Source organism: Gobius niger (assembly GCF_951799975.1).
Source record: "Gobius niger genome assembly, chromosome: 3".
Classification (NCBI taxonomy): domain Eukaryota; kingdom Metazoa; phylum Chordata; class Actinopteri; order Gobiiformes; family Gobiidae; genus Gobius; species Gobius niger.
The window spans coordinates 29,169,288-29,187,029 of NC_136854.1; the positions used below are offsets into that span (position 1 = coordinate 29,169,288).

General features: G+C 39.3%; 1 protein-coding gene across 4 annotated transcripts in view; it reads left to right on the plus strand.

Moving 5' to 3' along the window:
* Positions 1–220: 220 nt before the first annotated feature.
* myh11a (myosin, heavy chain 11a, smooth muscle) overlaps positions 221–17,742 on the plus strand; it is a 33,444-nt gene continuing 15,922 nt past the window's right edge. For 2 of the 4 annotated variants that reach the window (XM_079553560.1, XM_079553562.1), the window contains exons 1-9: positions 221–354; positions 4,260–4,624; positions 5,972–6,128; positions 10,381–10,408; positions 14,067–14,166; positions 14,294–14,320; positions 16,391–16,483; positions 16,570–16,633; positions 16,761–16,859. In XM_079553560.1, the coding sequence (XP_079409686.1) occupies positions 4,283–4,624; positions 5,972–6,128; positions 10,381–10,408; positions 14,067–14,166; positions 14,294–14,320; positions 16,391–16,483; positions 16,570–16,633; positions 16,761–16,859 (910 nt within the window). In that variant the 5' untranslated portion in view covers positions 221–354; positions 4,260–4,282. Of the gene's footprint in view, positions 355–4,259; positions 4,625–5,971; positions 6,129–10,380; positions 10,409–14,066; positions 14,167–14,293; positions 14,321–15,603; positions 15,637–16,390; positions 16,484–16,569; positions 16,634–16,760; positions 16,860–17,742 lie in introns of those variants that run through there. The other 2 variants (XM_079553561.1, XM_079553563.1) reach the window with 2 other exon arrangements.

Sequence of the window (17,742 nt, forward strand, 5' to 3'; positions counted from 1 at the left end):
GGATTAATTTAGTAAATAGCCGATGTACATGTAAAACGCACTTTTCCATAACTTTTGCCCAGTTCCCCGTCGCTCTCCTATTCTCCATCACTGTAGTGTCCAACCTGCTGCGGGCCGCACTGCGCATGTCCGCTGCCTCCGCCTGCAGATGCTGCTGTCCTCGCGGACCTGTGCAGAGCACGCGGCTCCACCTCTTTCTATCAACAGGGCGCACTTTAAATGCTACGTCTCTGAATTGGACGGGGGTCATTTGGACTGTTACTTTGTTGGAGTACCTCTTCACAACCGGGCTTCTCAAAACATCAGCCTAAAATCCAAATTTGTATTCCACAGAGCGGATTGTCCAGTCATTGTGTGAGTACACTTTACTTTTCTAGTATCGATCTAAGCTGAGTGGCTAATGTCGCATAGAGATCATTGTGTAGTATGTGCCTCAGCAGCAAAATCACTTCAGCTGCATCTTCGTAAAGCCAGGTCAAATTCTTCTACAGATGTCTTTTCTTGATAAGACTCTCTAAACGCTAGGAAGTTCAAAGCGAATATCTTCAGTCTAATTGACCACTAAGGTTCCTGTTTTCCAAATAAGGTCATGTCAGACGGTTCTGTGAGATAAGGTAGTTCTCTAAGGTAGTTGTTGCTATGCTTTCCAGAGTTTTTGAAGCCTTTGCACATATTATTTTGCACTTTCCGTGAATGTGGATATAGGCTGATTTTATACTTACCTATCCTTACCTATACCAGGGATTTTGTCACTCAAGTCTGAACTAGGTTACACATAGCCACGTCTATTATTGTATTATAATAGATGAGAACAGGTCAATTCATCTTCATGGGTCAAGTAGTGTGTCTGACATTGTGACATTGACCTAGAGACATTTGCTTTTAGAGCCATCCCAGGCCAGGACATTTCCACTTATATTGAGCAGTCATTGTCACTTCTCATCATTGCGATCATTATTCATCATGATCCACAGTACTTGAATTCAACACACTGGGGTTCATTAACATAGTTATAACAGGAAGTATGTTTGTGAGGACTGCCAGCAGAGGAAATGACCGAAAATCATTCACAGGACCTACATGTCGGCCACAAATAGAAAGGTCACTTCGTCTCATGAGTAAAATATGTTTATTATTGCTTGGGACATGCTCATTATTTTTGGCAGGGGACTCGTATAGATTTGGAAGCTGTTACACAGTTCAGGAAGTATTCATGCTCTTCTATTAACAATGTTCTTGTATGTGAGCAAAGGTTTGAATCTGTGATTGTTGTCTAGAATCTGAATACTTTGTAAATGTTTGTACTTGTCCCCATGGCATATGTTTAACTTTTTAGTTCATTTCATTACATTGTAGTGAATCCAGTGTATTTTTTCTTTCAGACTAAGGTAAAGCGGTCTATAAACTTTCCGAAGCACTGTGTGTTGTTCACTTTTACAAAGCATATTTACAGGAGTACATTTTATTTTACAGGAAGATTTAGTGTCCGTTGAAGTCGATGTGTTCGTTCATCCATAAGAACAACAGTGCCTCGTGGACTCGCTAATCTCCTCTCTCTTTGTCATCTTCAAAGTGTGGTCTTTTCTCTTTTTTTCCCTCTGTTTCGGTCCGTTATCCCTTCAACTTCAGTCGGCAGCTCTGCAGACAGGACGATTACAGAGGCATGTTGACACAACTCGCGGGCAGAGGAGGAAGCTGGATGATAATATTAAGATAAGGCGTTCTGAAAGTTTAAAGGGTTAGCAGTGTGCATGTGATTGGCTGTTGCACGAAGTGGCTCTTAACTTCATTTTGCAGGTCTGACCCCAGAGTTCTATCAAAAAATATCAAAAGAATTCATCTACAGGCATGTCAGTCAGTCATTTAGGAAAGGCCAAAGCTCCACCAGTTGAGGACCACTGATTATGACGGATATGAGCTCCTTCAGTCTTCAAGAGACAGCTTTTAATAACAACAGGTCAAACAGTTAAGCTAAAATTACAACTTTTCTTTACTCAAGCATTTCTTTTCAACTTAATTAGGGCTAAACCAGGACAGATGAGTTTGAGAAAGATTATTTACACACATCAGAGATCAAATACCTCTTAAAGTACTGTAAAATGCTGCCCATTCCTCTCAAATTTCCCCTCAAAACCCACTTTTAGGTGAAATATTATGTACAACTTTGGGATTCTGAGAAAGTGGGGTTTTACTTTACACTGGACTTTTGTCACAAAGCAAACCCCTGCTTTATTTCATCCATAGCATCTTCTGTCTTAGCTTTGCGTGTTTAACTGCCTCTAATACATTGTTGCATCAGTTTTACAGATCCCCTGGGAGCGTTTATAGACTTTCTCAAGGGGTTTGTTTTTCCATGGTTCCCACTTCCCACTCGATTGCCCCGAATGCCAGTTTCAAATGTTGAAAGGCAGTAGCTGTTTGAAACCCAAGTGGTGCACAATTACCGCTCAGCTTTTCACTAAGTAAATCCAACATGGCAGATTATTACTGTGTGACTCAGAGCTCTATTAAAACCACTGGGCCGGAGCAGAGCAGGTGCTGTTTTTCGGGTGTTACGTAAAAATCTTAAATGAGGGGCCGAATTATTTAATCACTGATCAAGATGTTGTCATGGGGAAGACTTGGATGATATCACATTTTTTGCACATTAATATTGGAAAAAAAAGTATACACCTTGTTTGCATTGAGCATGTGGACAAGAGTTCAGTTTTTTGTCTTGTACTTGCAGCTATAACGTCTGTATATCAACCAGGAAGAGCAATGTTTTGGCATATTTTAGACCCGGTTTAGACCTGGTCCTATAATTCTGTACTTATTGATATGGTTTTGATCTGATCGTGGACAGAAAGCCAAATATTTTTAGGTTGTACTTGGAAGGGAAAGTCAAAGAACCATTGGAACACATAAAGCTGCAAAATGCATTGCTTATTTACTGGTACCAAGTAGTAAAATCATAAAGACTGCATTATTTTAGAAGTACCACATCCTTTGCAAACAACAATATCTCCTGTGTTAATGGGGTTCTATTATGTAAAACAGCCCTGATCTGAAATGCATGTCATTCGTTTTTGGTTTAGAAGATATAGTTTAAAATCTGCAGTGAACTGAATTTTGATTTTGCAGCCATTTAATGATTTGACTGTTTTTTTGTACCTGGACAGTTTCATTTTTAAAGCCCATATAAACTACAGTGTGATCGCTGAAGCCCCGGCCCCCCCTCGGGCTCAGGGCCTTGCTGTTATCATTTTGAAGTAAACTCCGGAGCAGACAGAGACATACTATTCCCTATAAGGTCTTTGTTTGGGAGTGGACTCGCCGCGCTGTTTAGGTCCGCGCAAAAGAGCACAGCTACAGAGAAGGGGCCCATATATGGTCATGGCAGCACGAGACTCAAGACTCTAGAGGGAGAAACAGGGAGGGGTAGAGAAAGACAGGGGGAAAAAATGGATGTTGTCGGTTATTACATAATGGTCAAATTGCTATAAGAGCATTATGAGATTTCAGATAAAGTTGTCAAAAATAGATGGGTTATAGCTATTGAAATGATCAATATAACTATTCCCATCTTTAAGCTGTGTGTCTAAATGACGTGTGTTTCTTGTGGAGTGTGTGAAAGTGTAGTTGGAGGGTGGAGGTCTGTGAGAAGGACCTTAAAATTCCCAAAGGATCCAACATGTTAACTCTTAGCTCATCACAAACAATTTATCACTATTATACTAAACCTACCTCCTGAACTCGATACTCATTTTGCTTATGTATAGATTCTCTGCTGTCTCTTTTAAATTATTCATGATTAGTAAGAAGTATGACAAGAAACTGCCAGGTATTATAGGCTGTTGACATGCACACTGTATAATAGGACTTCTCTGTCAGTGTGCCTTTATGCTATGTTTTTGCATTAAGTTATCAAAATTGGTATTGAATATTGAGGTTTTAATATCAACTTCCCACAAGACCTTTTTGTTTAAATGTATGGGCGAAGCTAGTGTGAAAAATCATTGTGTCTATTGTGACTGTATCATGTTGGCGGAGTGGTTAGCACTGTCTACTTCAGTTGGAGGTAGGATTTCTCTGTGTGGAGTTTGCATGTTCTCCCTTTGTCTGGCTGACTTTCTTTCCCTTTTGATACAACAACACAAAACATGCATTGAGGCTAAACCTCCAGCTGGGCACTCAACAAATCCCAGCTTTCCAATTCCAAACAGAATCAAAATTATACTATTTATTACTATATTTATAATGATCATTTTGCTCTTCAGCTGGTCCTTCACCGGAATCCAACATGTCCAAGAAGGCCCCATCCGACGATGAGAAGTTCCTCTACGTCGACAAGGACATGCTGAACAACCCCATGGCGCAGGCGGACTGGGCAGCCAGGAAACTGGTGTGGATCCCGTCAGAGAAGCACGGGTTCGAGGCGGCGAGCATCAAAGAGGAGCGCGGTGATGAGGTACTGGTGGAGCTGGCAGACAACGGCAAAAAGGCGACAGTTAATAAGGACGACATACAGAAGATGAACCCGCCCAAGTTCAGTAAAGTTGAGGACATGGCGGAGTTGACCTGCCTGAACGAGGCCTCAGTGCTGCACAACCTCAGGGAGAGGTACTTCTCTGGACTCATCTATGTGAGTATCAGCCGCATATGACCCCTGTATTACCTCAAGTTTAACTCGTACAATCGGGGCAGAGTTTGGAAGAAGTCCCTAAATGTTGCCATCTTCTGAAGTGTTAACAAAGTACTCCTAATGTTACGTTTTACACCTAAACTCAACAAAATACACTTTATAGCACCTTAAACACCGAGGTTTAACTGTGGGGCAGCATTTGCCGGGGAATGGGGAGGCTGCCAATTCGAGCCCTGCTTGACCACAATACTGTTGTTTTCTGCCCACTCAAATCACAGGCAGTCTGTGACAGGAAGTGCATCCTCCAGCAAATAATAAAGTGATTGGGTAACTGTAGTGACCCCAAACAAAAACGGTGGCTGATAAATGATCTATCCAGTAGAGCAGTGGGCCCCAATTACATTTGCTCGAGGGTCTTTTATTTATATTTTGACCGATACCTTTTAACTAAATGAATATAGTGTATTGATATGCAATATTTAAATCTTTCTGGTTGAACTTCAGCATCACTTTGATTAAAACAACACCTAAACACCTTTTAGCATGGTCACTGGGAGCATGTTCATCATTTATAACCAAAGGCCGTGAATATTCTACTTCTGGCCAGGTGTTTAAAGGTGGTCTGTCTTTGTAATGATAAAGCAAAGCAAGTAATGCAAGTAAAAAGAACATAACTTCTGCAATGATCATCATAGTACTAATGTTCACTATTTATTTGGCCATAAATCGGTATGTTCCAATGTTTACCTCGATATAGTCATAACCATGAATGTCCATTTATGTCAGGGGTAACTGAGGCCTTGAGTGGGAAATACTGCTTGGACAGTGGCCAGGTGGATATAATGCAGACAGAGACATTAACAGTGGTTGATATCGATTCACCATTTCTCCTCGTTTTACAAAACAGTAATAGCAGGTAATAGGTATCATGCTCTTTCCACCCTAATGTATAATATAGTGATTACATGGAAAGAGGACACATGCAATTTTATTCATGGTCATCACTCGTCATAACCCTTACCCTAAACCTAGACTGCGAATGCCCAGGAAGCATGTTTATTTCCTTGGTAATAACATTGAAATAGGGGCTGCAAAATTCACAGTATCGTCTCTCATTCTCATTCCTAGTCACCATGTTATTTCCATCCTATGACCATGGTTTACGGTGCTGTAAAGCAGAAGTGCATCTGGGAATCCTAAAAATGGGAAAGAGAGAAAAAGAACACGCAGTAACACATGAAGATCATGCAGCGGCAGAAGCACTGGCTACTCTGTCTCCGATGTTTTTAGTGCATTTTAAAAGCAGTGGTCTTACATGTGTTTATGTTTCATATGTTTCTCCTACAGACATACTCGGGGCTTTTCTGTGTGGTGATAAACCCGTACAAAATGCTGCCCATTTACTCAGAGAAGATCATCGACATGTACAAAGGGAAGAAACGGCATGAAGTGCCTCCTCACATCTACTCCATCACTGATAACGCCTACAGGAACATGATGCAAGGTACTCTGTCACATAAACTACTACATAATAAAAAGAAGAGTTAGGAGAGATATTTTACCCTGTGTTCACTGCACTCTTGGCCTATGTAACATAATGAATGGTTAAATGTATCATTTTCCGAAATGCTTTTTTTTCTGTGTGAAGCATGTTCCCCTCATGTCAAGGAAGGTTTCCTATGGGTGCTTCCTTACGGTTTTCAACCCTGAACATGCACAATAGACCAAACCTTCAGCTCTGTACTCCGGACCATACATGGCTCATAACAGAGTATGTATGCATGGGTCATACATACATCAACATAACTGCAAAAATGTGTCTTTATATCCACTTAAATAAGGATCTTGGTTTTGGCTGATAGATTTAGACCTTTTTTTAATTATAGTGTAGACATAATCAAAATCCAGTCCCCTCAAACTCTACAAAGTATCTAGAATCTTTCAAAGTGATTCTGGCCCATTTGGGAAGCCGCGTCTTGTGTAGGTGCTGATTGTGCTTTTTTTCAGACTTTGTGTTTACTGTAAATGCTTCTTGGCTGTGGTTTGAGGGCCGCTTGTTTCCCATCGTGTGCAGTGTCTCCTCTGTGTCCCGGGGTCGTGCCCACCCGGCCCCCTGTCGACGCGAGGATGAGCTCTCGGAGGAGTTGACGTCTGGGTGGAGAGCAGTTAAACATTTCCTGTCTCCAAATGCCTCCTCTTGCTCCCTTTAGTCAAACTGTGCTCGGTTTTAGAGACTCAAAGGGAACATTGGATTGTATTGCTAGCCGGAGGATTTATCTTATTGTGCATGTTTTGGGTTGATGATATGTTGTGCCCAAAAATGATATGTCCCATTTAACCTCCCCCTGACATCTCTTCATCTCTGACTGTTTATCCACATCCTAGTACAGAGCCTCTGGTCCTTATTAGCCTTTTAACCCATTGCACTGGGGGGCATTTCTTTATATAACCATTACATCAGTTTGAAACTATATCTCTCAGCACAGAGGGTCTCCAGGATGTTGCATGTCAGTTTAAGTGCTGTTAAAGCACCTTAAACCCAAAGGATATAGCTTTGTGTCAATATGTGTACATTAGGGGTTTAGTAGCACGTACACACATTGTGTTGTTTACCATTTCTGTTATAAAGAGTAAACACGGTGGAGACAGGCTGCAAGTGCTGTGTGGATGTTTAGACATGCATCATTTGTGGTGGAGAAGGCAAACAGCTGTAATTTGAAAATATTTATTAGTGTTGTGAGAAAGCACTTAACCCGATTCCAGTCTGATTTCTGTTCAGATAACTGAACAGAAATCAGTTATCTGAACAGAAATGTGGACAGACAAGTTAATTTCAAATGTTGTGGACGTAATAAAAGAAAATAGACTGCAGTAAAACTATTTGCATTTGCACATCAGACTTTGTACTTGGTAATTCCAACTATTTTGCTATGACAATTTTATACATTTTTTCAGTGGTGGAAAGTAACAAAGTAAAAAGTACAAATTATAGGTACTTTTACTTTACTTAGATAAATTTTAGGATGAATACCATTGACCGTATATTTTCTACTCCACTACTTTTTTAAATTGGGTTAAAAGTAAAAGTATTTTCTGATGAACTGGTTTAGTATGGTGGTTTACTCCTTTAGACCTTGTTTAGATCTGGTTTAGACCTGGTTTAGTTCCTGTTTTTGACCTGAGTTAGTGGTTTATTAGTTTAGATTAAAATACTTTTACTTTTTACTATAAAGTACATTTCACAATTCATACATTTATACTTTTACATAAAGGAGCTATCCTTGATTTTTTAATTTTCTGTTATTAGAATAAATTTTGTTTTGTCCTTTAGTATATGGTAAAAGCAGACATTTATCCAAAAAACACTGGTTTTAAAGCCTTTTAAACAGTCATAAAATGTCAGGCTAGTAGGCATTTTTTACAGTTACTCCCTGAAAGTTGTGAAACCTGGTTTAAACTCAGTCCCTGTGACAAATGTTGATGTTGTAAATGCATTAGGAAAGTTTGAGATGAGTTTGGACCAAAAAATAGCAATTTGAAATTTGAGTGACCCTGTTTTTTTGTACAATCAGGTATAGCTCCTTTAAGTACATGTTTAGTCCTGTATCTGCACTTTTACTTCAGTAAGAATATTGAGTGCTTCTACCACTGCATTTATTTGAATTGAAATGTCACATCGTTTTCAACTAATTAAATAAAAAATACTGATGCTGCTAAATGCAAAATACTGAAACCCGGAGCATCGTCATAATCTGGTAAACTTTCTCCTGATTCTTTTTGCCCTCTCCAGCTGTGGCTAAACACAGTAGTTTTGTGCCTTTGATGCAGGAAAAGGTAAAACCAAGAAGTGCCTCAGTGATTTGACTGTATTTCACTGTTTCATTGTCGCTTTGGAAGGAAAACAGTGATCTGCAAAATATGACTAATGCTGGCTTTAGCAATGTTATCTTTGGGACATTGACAACAATTTTACACCCACGCTCCTAATCAAATCTGCTTTTCGGCCTCAATTAGGAAATGCAGAGGAGGAATGGAGGAGGGGGAGTTGCAGGCAGCGACACTCATGAAAACAATCTTGTTCTGTTGCAATTAGATAATTTGATTTACTCTGCCAAAGATTTTCAATGATCTATGAACAATAATATACAATCAGGTTATTTCAAGAGCATAGATAACTTCCAACTCAGTCCTTTACTTGTTCTTGTGTGACTTAAAGCCACACCGCGTAGGATTTTCACTTACAAATAAAATTGAAATAGTAGCATATATATATGATAGATCAATTAATCATTGGAAAAATACCTCATAAATGTACAAACAAACATGTGTTTTTGCTGTGAGCGGCTCAGCTTTCCTAAGACATGACTGTAAGTTTACCGGGAGAGGGTACGTCTCCAGCTCGTCTCCATGGAGATGTGACTAAAATCAGTAGAATTTGAGATTAAAATAGGTAAGATTCTCATCCAAAACCATTCTTTGATTTTTCCCTGCAGTAATAGCATTTTTCTGTGTTGAGCTGAGCGTGTTTTGCACTGATGGCAACAGTATAGTCCAAAATGTTACGCAGTGTCCCTTTAAAAACACACAAGAGCATCACATTGCACTTTTCACACCTTTATTTGGTGGAGTTTTGTCTTTTTTCTTTGTGCGTTGAGACAAAACGAATAAAACAAAACGTCCCCCACGGCAGAGGAAATACTAAGGCTGTTGAGTTCCCACACGAGATAATCTTTGCCGCCCAGGTCTGGGTAATGCGATATATTTTAATTAAACTTTAAACAATGTTATCTTTGTGGGCCGTTTCACTTGACGGGGGCCCATTGAATTTAAGGATATATTTAACCAAATGGCCTTACATGGACTGAGCATGTTGTCCCAGGAGGATTGTACTTAGTTATTTCTCAGGATTTAACAAACATCGGCGGAAGGGGTTTGTTTTCTTAGACGCTGCTTCAATTCAGTAGAAATTAAACTTAACCCCCACCACAACCAAGTGCTTTTTCTCCAGTTCAGCTTTACCCAAATCTAAAAGGTTACAGAATAGGCCAGTGTCACGTCTTGAAAGCTAAGGCCTAAGCTCTTTCGTCATTAATCAAGTTTTGTCGCTTTTTCGCTGTGTTTTTATCCCATTTTTGGCCCATTTTGGACATGTTTTGGTCACATTTTTGCGGCTTCATTACAGTTACATCGTAGTAAATAGCAAAATGCAACCAAACTACAAAAACGTGGCAAAAACGTTGTAACCGCGTTTTTTTTTTTCCGTTTTTTTTTTTCATTGTGCTTTTGTTTTGTTTTACGTCAAACATTTTTGTCTAATTTTCATCACTTTTTGTCACTTTTTTGTTTTACGTCAAACATTTTTGTCTAATTTTCATCACTTTTTGTCACTTTTTTTTATCCCTTTTTTGTCACTTTTCTGTCGCTCTTCTGTGGCTTTTTCGCTGTGTTTCGTGTCACGTTTTTGTCGCTCTTTTGATGCATTTTTATCCTCGTCTTCATCTCATTTTCGTTGCTTTTTTTCAAGAAGCTTTTAGATCTGGGTAAAGCCAAACTGGAGAAAACGGTCTCGATTCAGGTGGGGGTTAAGAGGTTTAAATACCAACACAGACAACTTTAAAGTTTCTTCTAGACAAATTACAACAAGGGCAGAAATATTCTTATTAAATCATTTAGCATCATGTATCATATTAAGTCATTTAGCCTCAAACATAATAGATGTGACGTAAACTAATGCAAAGCTATGTGTTCTTTTACAGATCGTGAAGACCAGTCCATCCTTTGCACGTAAGTTTTAATTTTCTTATCATTTGCCGCTTCATCACCGGCCGTTCTGTCTTCAAGTTGCGTAACATTTTGCACACAGCCAGTACGACATACTCCGTTAAGCAGCCGCACAAAACAGTAACACAAGACTGGCAGTGAAGTAATGGTGTCGACAGCATGAATCATATTGCATTTGAGTGTTAAGCAAAAGCCTGGATGAATGCGTTGGCAGAGATCCAGTGGACTCAGGCCTTGGTGCCCTCTCAAACCCTTGGGTCAGGAAGTCAGCCCTGTATCCTCATGAGAGAACCAGATAAGACTCCCAAACGATTGCTCTCACTGTTGTTTATTTATTTACTTTAAAGTGATTATTGAGAGCGATGACTCAGGCGTCAGACATCCAAGAACAGCTGTCTTCATGGTGAATTACTTACACGATTGGGGGCTGAATGCGCAATCGATAGAAGTTATTTCTCTTTTGTGTAAGTGGAAAAGTTTAGAGTTTCTCATTTTCACCACATAAATGTTGACTGATTGTGCCTGGCTGTGTAAGCTCTCAGTTGTCCAGGAAGTGTTCCATCGTAGCAAAGGTTTTCAAAATTAACCCGGTTGTTTACAGAAAGTTTCGGCTTGTTATCCTCTTAACCCCCACCTGAAATGAGCACATTCTCTCCAGTTTGTCTTTGCCCAAATCGAAAAGCTTCTTGAAAAAAGTAGCAAGGTAATAGCGACGAAAATGAGACAAAAAAGTGACAAAATGTTGTGAAAAAGTTACACAGATATTACAAAAAAGTGACAAAAATTAGATAAAATGTGACGAAAATGAGACAAAAAAGTGACACAAATATTACAAAAAAGTGACACAAATATTACAAAAAAGTGACACAAATATTACAAAAAAGTGACAGACATGCCACAAAAGATTAACAGAAAAGTGGCCACAAAGTGACAGAAAAGCAATGAAAAGAAATGTCAAAAAAATGACTACAACGCAACAAAAATGCAAGGAAAAAGATCAGTTTAAAGGAGTTGTGTAAGTTTTAGCTTTCAAATGAGGAGTTACACTGGCCTATAGGCTGTAATCTTTTAGATTTCCGTTTTTTCCCCAGTGACTTATCATGGGGCTTCCGCAAATTCATGGTTTTCAGCAGTTTTTCTCTGCATTTTCTGCATTGCAAATTGCAAAATTTCTTTTGCAATTTTCCAGTTTGTTTCTATGGGATTGGGAATTCTGTCCATTCATTTGTATAGGAAATTCTGCCCATTCATTTTAATAGGCCCATTCATTTTAATAGGACTTCAGGTACATTCAGGTCTTTCAGCCATTTCTACAGCTTCTGCAATTTCAGCAGTTTCAGATTTGGGTATAGGGTTATTAATAGGTGAATTATCTTGATTTCTTAAATGAAACTTTGAAACTGCGCAGTCCACTTGTTATGAAACTGGATTACTCTATATTTGTCTTAGTGGGAAATGTAGGAAGGAAGTAGTGCTGAGAAAAGTCAGGAAGTGCATGGTGGACCTTGATGTGTCCATGTTTCTAACAGATAAACACCAGAATATTTTTGACCATTTTACCCCCCTCCACACGGCCTGAGTGTTTCCTCAGTGGAAGAGGTTCACGCTGGTCAGAGCAGGATCAGTTTGACGAACGAAGCAGTAATTATTGTCACGTTAAAGTCATTGCTTTTGTGTAAGGCTGATGGTTTAGTCTGAGCTGCAGCTGGAGCCTTATAAGGCAGAAACATTTGAGCAGAACATGGAATGTCATGTATGAGCTGCAGCTTCTGTGTGTCCCGCTCTCTTTCTGTCTGACTGCCCCTTCTCCTTTTCTCTCTCGCTCCTTCTGTCGCTCTTTGTCTCCCCCTGTTTTTGAATCAGTCTGCGTTTTTATGAGGGATGGTGTCTTAGGAGGTTCTTCTTTTCCTATATACAGTCCTTTAAATTGGGTTCAATCGTCATGGAAACTGACTGGAGACTTTACACTTAGGACAGGTGTTGTTGTTTTTTTGGCTTGAGAGAAATGCCAAATTACAACTGTACACTTCAATATAGTATGTTTACGTAGCTTCTATGGATGTGGGATGATGAATTTGACGATTATGCGAAAACAGGTCACATTTATTTCAAATCTGGTCTAAATGACGAGATCCTAAAACAGGGCATCTGGAGGAGAGGATGTGATTTACAGTAATGCACTGATATCTGTGGTCTGGTTACAGGAGCAGTGTGAATGTCTGCAGTGTCTGAGAGCGTCCCGGGCCTTTTATGGACTGTCCTCAGATCTGTGTGTGCAGGACTGATGGGGTTCGATTCGATTTGTTTGATCGAAGTTAGAAACTGTTGCTCGGACTCTGAACTCATTAGTTACGTCATAGCACTGCATACATCTGTGTTCTGCGGGGTATGCAGAGGGGTGGCTATTTATATTTGAGCTCAGTTTGAAAGATACACTTACAGGGCCAATTAAAGCAGGTTTCTAAGGATGTAACAAATTTAGAGAAAACATATATTAAATAAACCTGTTTTCTCATAATTATCATATTCATTGTCGCACATGCATAGTAGCTGCATAAACATACTATATCGACATGTACAGTTGTAATTTAGCATTTCTCTCACGCAAAAAACAACCTGTCCAAAGCGTAAAGTCTCCAGTCAGTTTCCATGACGATTTAACCCAATTTAAAACCTCTTACCACCCACCTTAACCGAGCACATTTTCTCAGCTTTTCCCAAATCTAAAAGACTGGAGATCACAGCCTATAATCCAGTGTAGCGCCTCATTTGAAAGCGAAGACTTATAAAAATAATTTAATTAATTTTTCCTTGTGTTGTCGTCACTTTTTCGTCGTATTTTTGCTGTGTTTTTCATCACTTTTTTGTTGAATGTTTTGTTGCGTTTTTGCTGCTTTTTTTTGCTGCTTTTTCATCTACATTTACATCTCATTTTTTACGCTCTTTTCGAGGAGTTTTTAGATTTGGTTGGAGTCGAACTGGAGAAAATGTGCTTGGTTAAAGGAATAGGCCACCGTTTTTACATACTGAGATATGCTCTTACCTCACTTTAGCCGAGTTAATATATCCCCGTCTGGTCTTTGTCCGTGCGCTCTGTCACGCAAACGGAGCACATACGCAGCCTCTCCCACATGTCACATAGCTCCAAAAAAGCTCACGATAGAAGCTACCAAGCTCTTCCACGTGTTCCCTATTTAAATAAAGTTACGTGAAGTGTTTTCATGCGAAGTATATTTACACAGAAATGTAACGTGTCGATTTTATAAGCAGATAAAAAGGGGGACTATATTGTGAGGCGTAATGATACGAGGAGCAAAACGTCCGCGCAGTAACTCCTAAAGACTTCACGTAACTTTATTTAAATAGGGAACACGTGGAAGAGCTTGGTAGCTTCTATCGTGAGCTTTTTTGGAGCTATATGACATGTGGGAGAGGCTGCGTATGTGCTCCATTTGCCTGGCAGAGCGCACGGACAAAGACCAGACGGGGATATATTAACTTGGCTAAAGTGAGGTAAGAGCAGATCTCAGTATGTAAAAACGGTGGCCTATTCCTTTAAGGCTGGGGGTTAAAGGTTCAATGAAAAGGGTTCATCTTTTCGTGTAATCAATCCAATATTTTGCCTGTAATTGCATAACATTTCTACTGTCTTCTTGTCCAGTGGAGAGTCTGGAGCAGGTAAAACTGAAAACACCAAGAAAGTGATCCAGTATCTGGCTGTCGTGGCCTCTTCGCACAAAGGGAAGAAGGACAGCAGCGCGGTAAGTCTCTCAAAAACATTTACAGCAAAGCAATATAATCAAGCACTTTCCTCGCACTTACGAAGGAGGTGATCAATGTGTGTTAGAGACAAGTTTAACTCTGTATATCGCCGTTTCCTCCAAATAGCAACAATCAGGATCACAGTTTGCCTACGTGAGTAATAGCCTGGCGTGTGTTTTGTGTGGTGCTTACGTGTGTCTGTTTTTAGGTTCAAAAAGTGCATGAAGATGAGTTGTTTTTTTTCTAAACACATACGGTTTCGAGTTACATTGAAAATCATCGTCTTCATACCTGACACCACTGTAGCGTTGATTTTTCGACTGCATGCCCTGTTAGCGGACACATTTAGGAGAGAGAGTGCCTCAGTTAGGACGCCCGGTGTCGTCTTGGCCTAGTCCTGAACTTTGGTTTTTCGGACACACTTCTACTGCCAGTCGAGGCGGGACGGGGGCCTCTTTGGCAGTGCAAGTGTTCCTCACAGATCACGGTGTGAGCATGAAACAACTACTTTCAAAATGTCCAACAGCACTGACCTCATCTGTACCTCTTTACTTGACTTTAAGATGACTGTGTAGAGCGTTAATATTATGTAATGCTGCAATAGTTACAAATGTAGTTATTCATATTAGCCATTTTGTGGAACACTATCCAAGAAAACATCTGTATTCAAGTTTTTACTGAGCAAAATCATGTTTTTGGTTTTATTTCTTCTGAGAGGCTTGAAATACATTGCAAAAAGTAATGTAGAAATAAGTGCATTTTGTCCTTGATTTGAGTAACTAATTCAAGATTCAAGAGATTGGTCTATGGGGAAGGTTTTTACACTTATTAAGAATAAAGATCTCATTAGGCTATTGTTTACTTGATGTGTTGTATGTTTTTTTGTTTTTTGGGTGTATTTTTAGTGTTTAAAAACTTGAACCATGGACAGATTTCTGGACAAATTACTTATTTCAAGAGAATTTCACTCATTTCTAGATAACTTTCTGCAGTATATTCAAGGTGATTTAAACTGAACATTGCCATTCTTTGTAGTGGAGGCATTGAAATGACCCAAAAAAATTACCAAATTTGCATAGCCTTTAGAAACCGCCTCCTGGCATCAGGGGGTTGAGCTTTGTAAGAACTTGAGAATGAGACAGAATTTCCCATATTATCTTCTATTTCTTCCCTTTTCTCAAGTCTTATTTCTCATGTCAAAATATAGTAGCCTCCTATTTTAAGTGATTTCCCAACAAGATCAGAAAAAAGTTACTGTGGTCACAAAAAGTAAAATGAACTAGGGTGTTGCTTATGTGGCCTCATATGTTGGTGTATATCAGTGTGATTAGCCATTATGAATATTGTCAAACAGCTATTGCGAATTTCTTTTGCCTTTTCACTTTTTCATTTATTCTATTCCAAATTTCCTTTTTCCACCAGTGCCACTCTTCTCTGCTTTGCCAACTCTGATCTGCCTTCATTTGCCGGTCTGTACCTTTCTGTCTTAAGCTTTTTACCCTTGTGAAAACACTTGTTAGAAGATGAACTATCTATGTTGCTTTAGCACTGCTAAGCTTTACACGTCTGTGCTGAGAATAGCTGAGGTTTTGGACAAGTCAAGATGCTGTGATGTCCCATAACTAACCTTGATAAGGGGGTGCACAGGTTTCTTTGATCAAATGGATTAGTTCAACATAGAGTGAAGGGAGTTGGCGCAGTACAGTGTGTTTCACCTGGTTTTGACTCTGGAAATATGATTTACAGTGCAGGAAGTATTCATTACACTCCTCTATTCCTATGTTTTTACATTTAAATATTTATACCCTTGAAGGAACAGTTTCTGTAAATATAGTTTTCTGGCTGTATGAGAAACATTTATAACAGATGTTACAAAATGATGTCATTGCTTTGAATCTAAATGATCATTTTACTACAACACATTTTATTCAAAGCTTTTAAGATGCTGTTTTTAATGTATTACTTCAGTGTCAGATTGATAAATAATAAAATTATAATGATTATAAGACTGAATCCACTGCACAGTCAAAAGATTTGAGTCAACCTGAATCTCGTTTGAAAAATGTCCGATGGGAATTCTAAGGCTCGATGCCAGCTGAGTCTGACCTCATGTTACTTAAATCTCGCAAAGTTTTTAGCTTTTTAACTTTATTTTAATCCTTTGGACAAACTTCAGAGCATTTCAATGATGATCATGTTTATGCGCGTCACTGTTGCCACTAGGGGGAGCTGGAGAAACAGCTTCTGCAGGCTAATCCTATTCTTGAAGCCTTTGGAAATGCAAAGACCATCAAAAATGACAACTCCTCCAGATTTGTGAGTATTGGTTTTCAACACTAAGGACAAAAAGCATAGATATAGTTGAAGAAAAAAATGCCTATATATATGTTTATGATTCGCAGGGGAAATTCATCCGCATTAACTTTGATGTGACCGGCTACATTGTTGGAGCCAATGTTGAGACTTGTATCCTCCTCAGTGACATTATACTAAAACCTAATCATTTGCTTTGTGCCATGTTTGTTTTTTTATCTCAGTTGTGAGGCCAGATTTGTCCTGTTCTATATTCTCTTTAACAGCTGAATGCCCTCAGACCTGCTGGAGAAGTCCCGGTGCATCCGTCAGGCAAAAACAGAGAGAGCGTTTCATATCTTCTACTACATGATCGCTGGTGCTAAGGAAATACACAGGGGTAAGACAAAATACACACTGGTAATTATTATCTTAAAGCAGTACTAAGTAACTTGTTTACCTTAATAAATCTTTACGTAGTCCCTGTGGGGGTAATACAAGTGTTTATGGGATGATTGGAGGGTCTTTCATCTCCCCCTGGTGTCTCTGGACAGAAAACCATGTTTGCAACTTGACTGCCACCGGTCCGGAGAAAGCAATACACATTAATGGAATCACGAAGAAGAAGCTAGCATGCTAACAGGCAAAGCTAACTGCGGGCTAATGTCACTTTAAACAGTATTTACAGCTAAGTTTGAGTGAAAAAAAATGTTTCCATTGTATAATTGGATGCACCCTCTCTCCCTTCGCCTTTCCTGTCAGCGTAGTATTTACTCTCAAAGACAATTAATAAGTTAAAAAATCGTAACTTGCTACGACACCTGCAGTTGCGCTTATGGCCTCTAGGGGGAAGAGTTACTTAGTACTGCTTTAAAGGGACTATACAGAGTTTAAAAATGTTAAAATTATGTATTTTCCTACCCCTACATGTTCCAACAATGTCCTAATGTGTAGAATGAGCCAAGACTCAAAAACGTGTTACTTCGGGTCCAAAGTGCCGTCATGCATGAGCTTAATATAGAAGGTGCAGTTACACGTGTGACCTGAGGTGGCAGTAGTGAGTATAAAATGGCAAACTTGCATCTAGTCCCTTTAACAATATATAGATAATCCCAGTTAAAAGGACTATACCTAATTTCGAACTAAAATGTGACAAAATGGGTACTTTCACAGTCACGGCCATTCTTCGGGGTCAGTATATGACGAAAAAGGTCAACTCAAATAGTCACATCGGCAATTTCAGTTTTCAGTTTACCTTACACAACATCAACAGATCATAATAC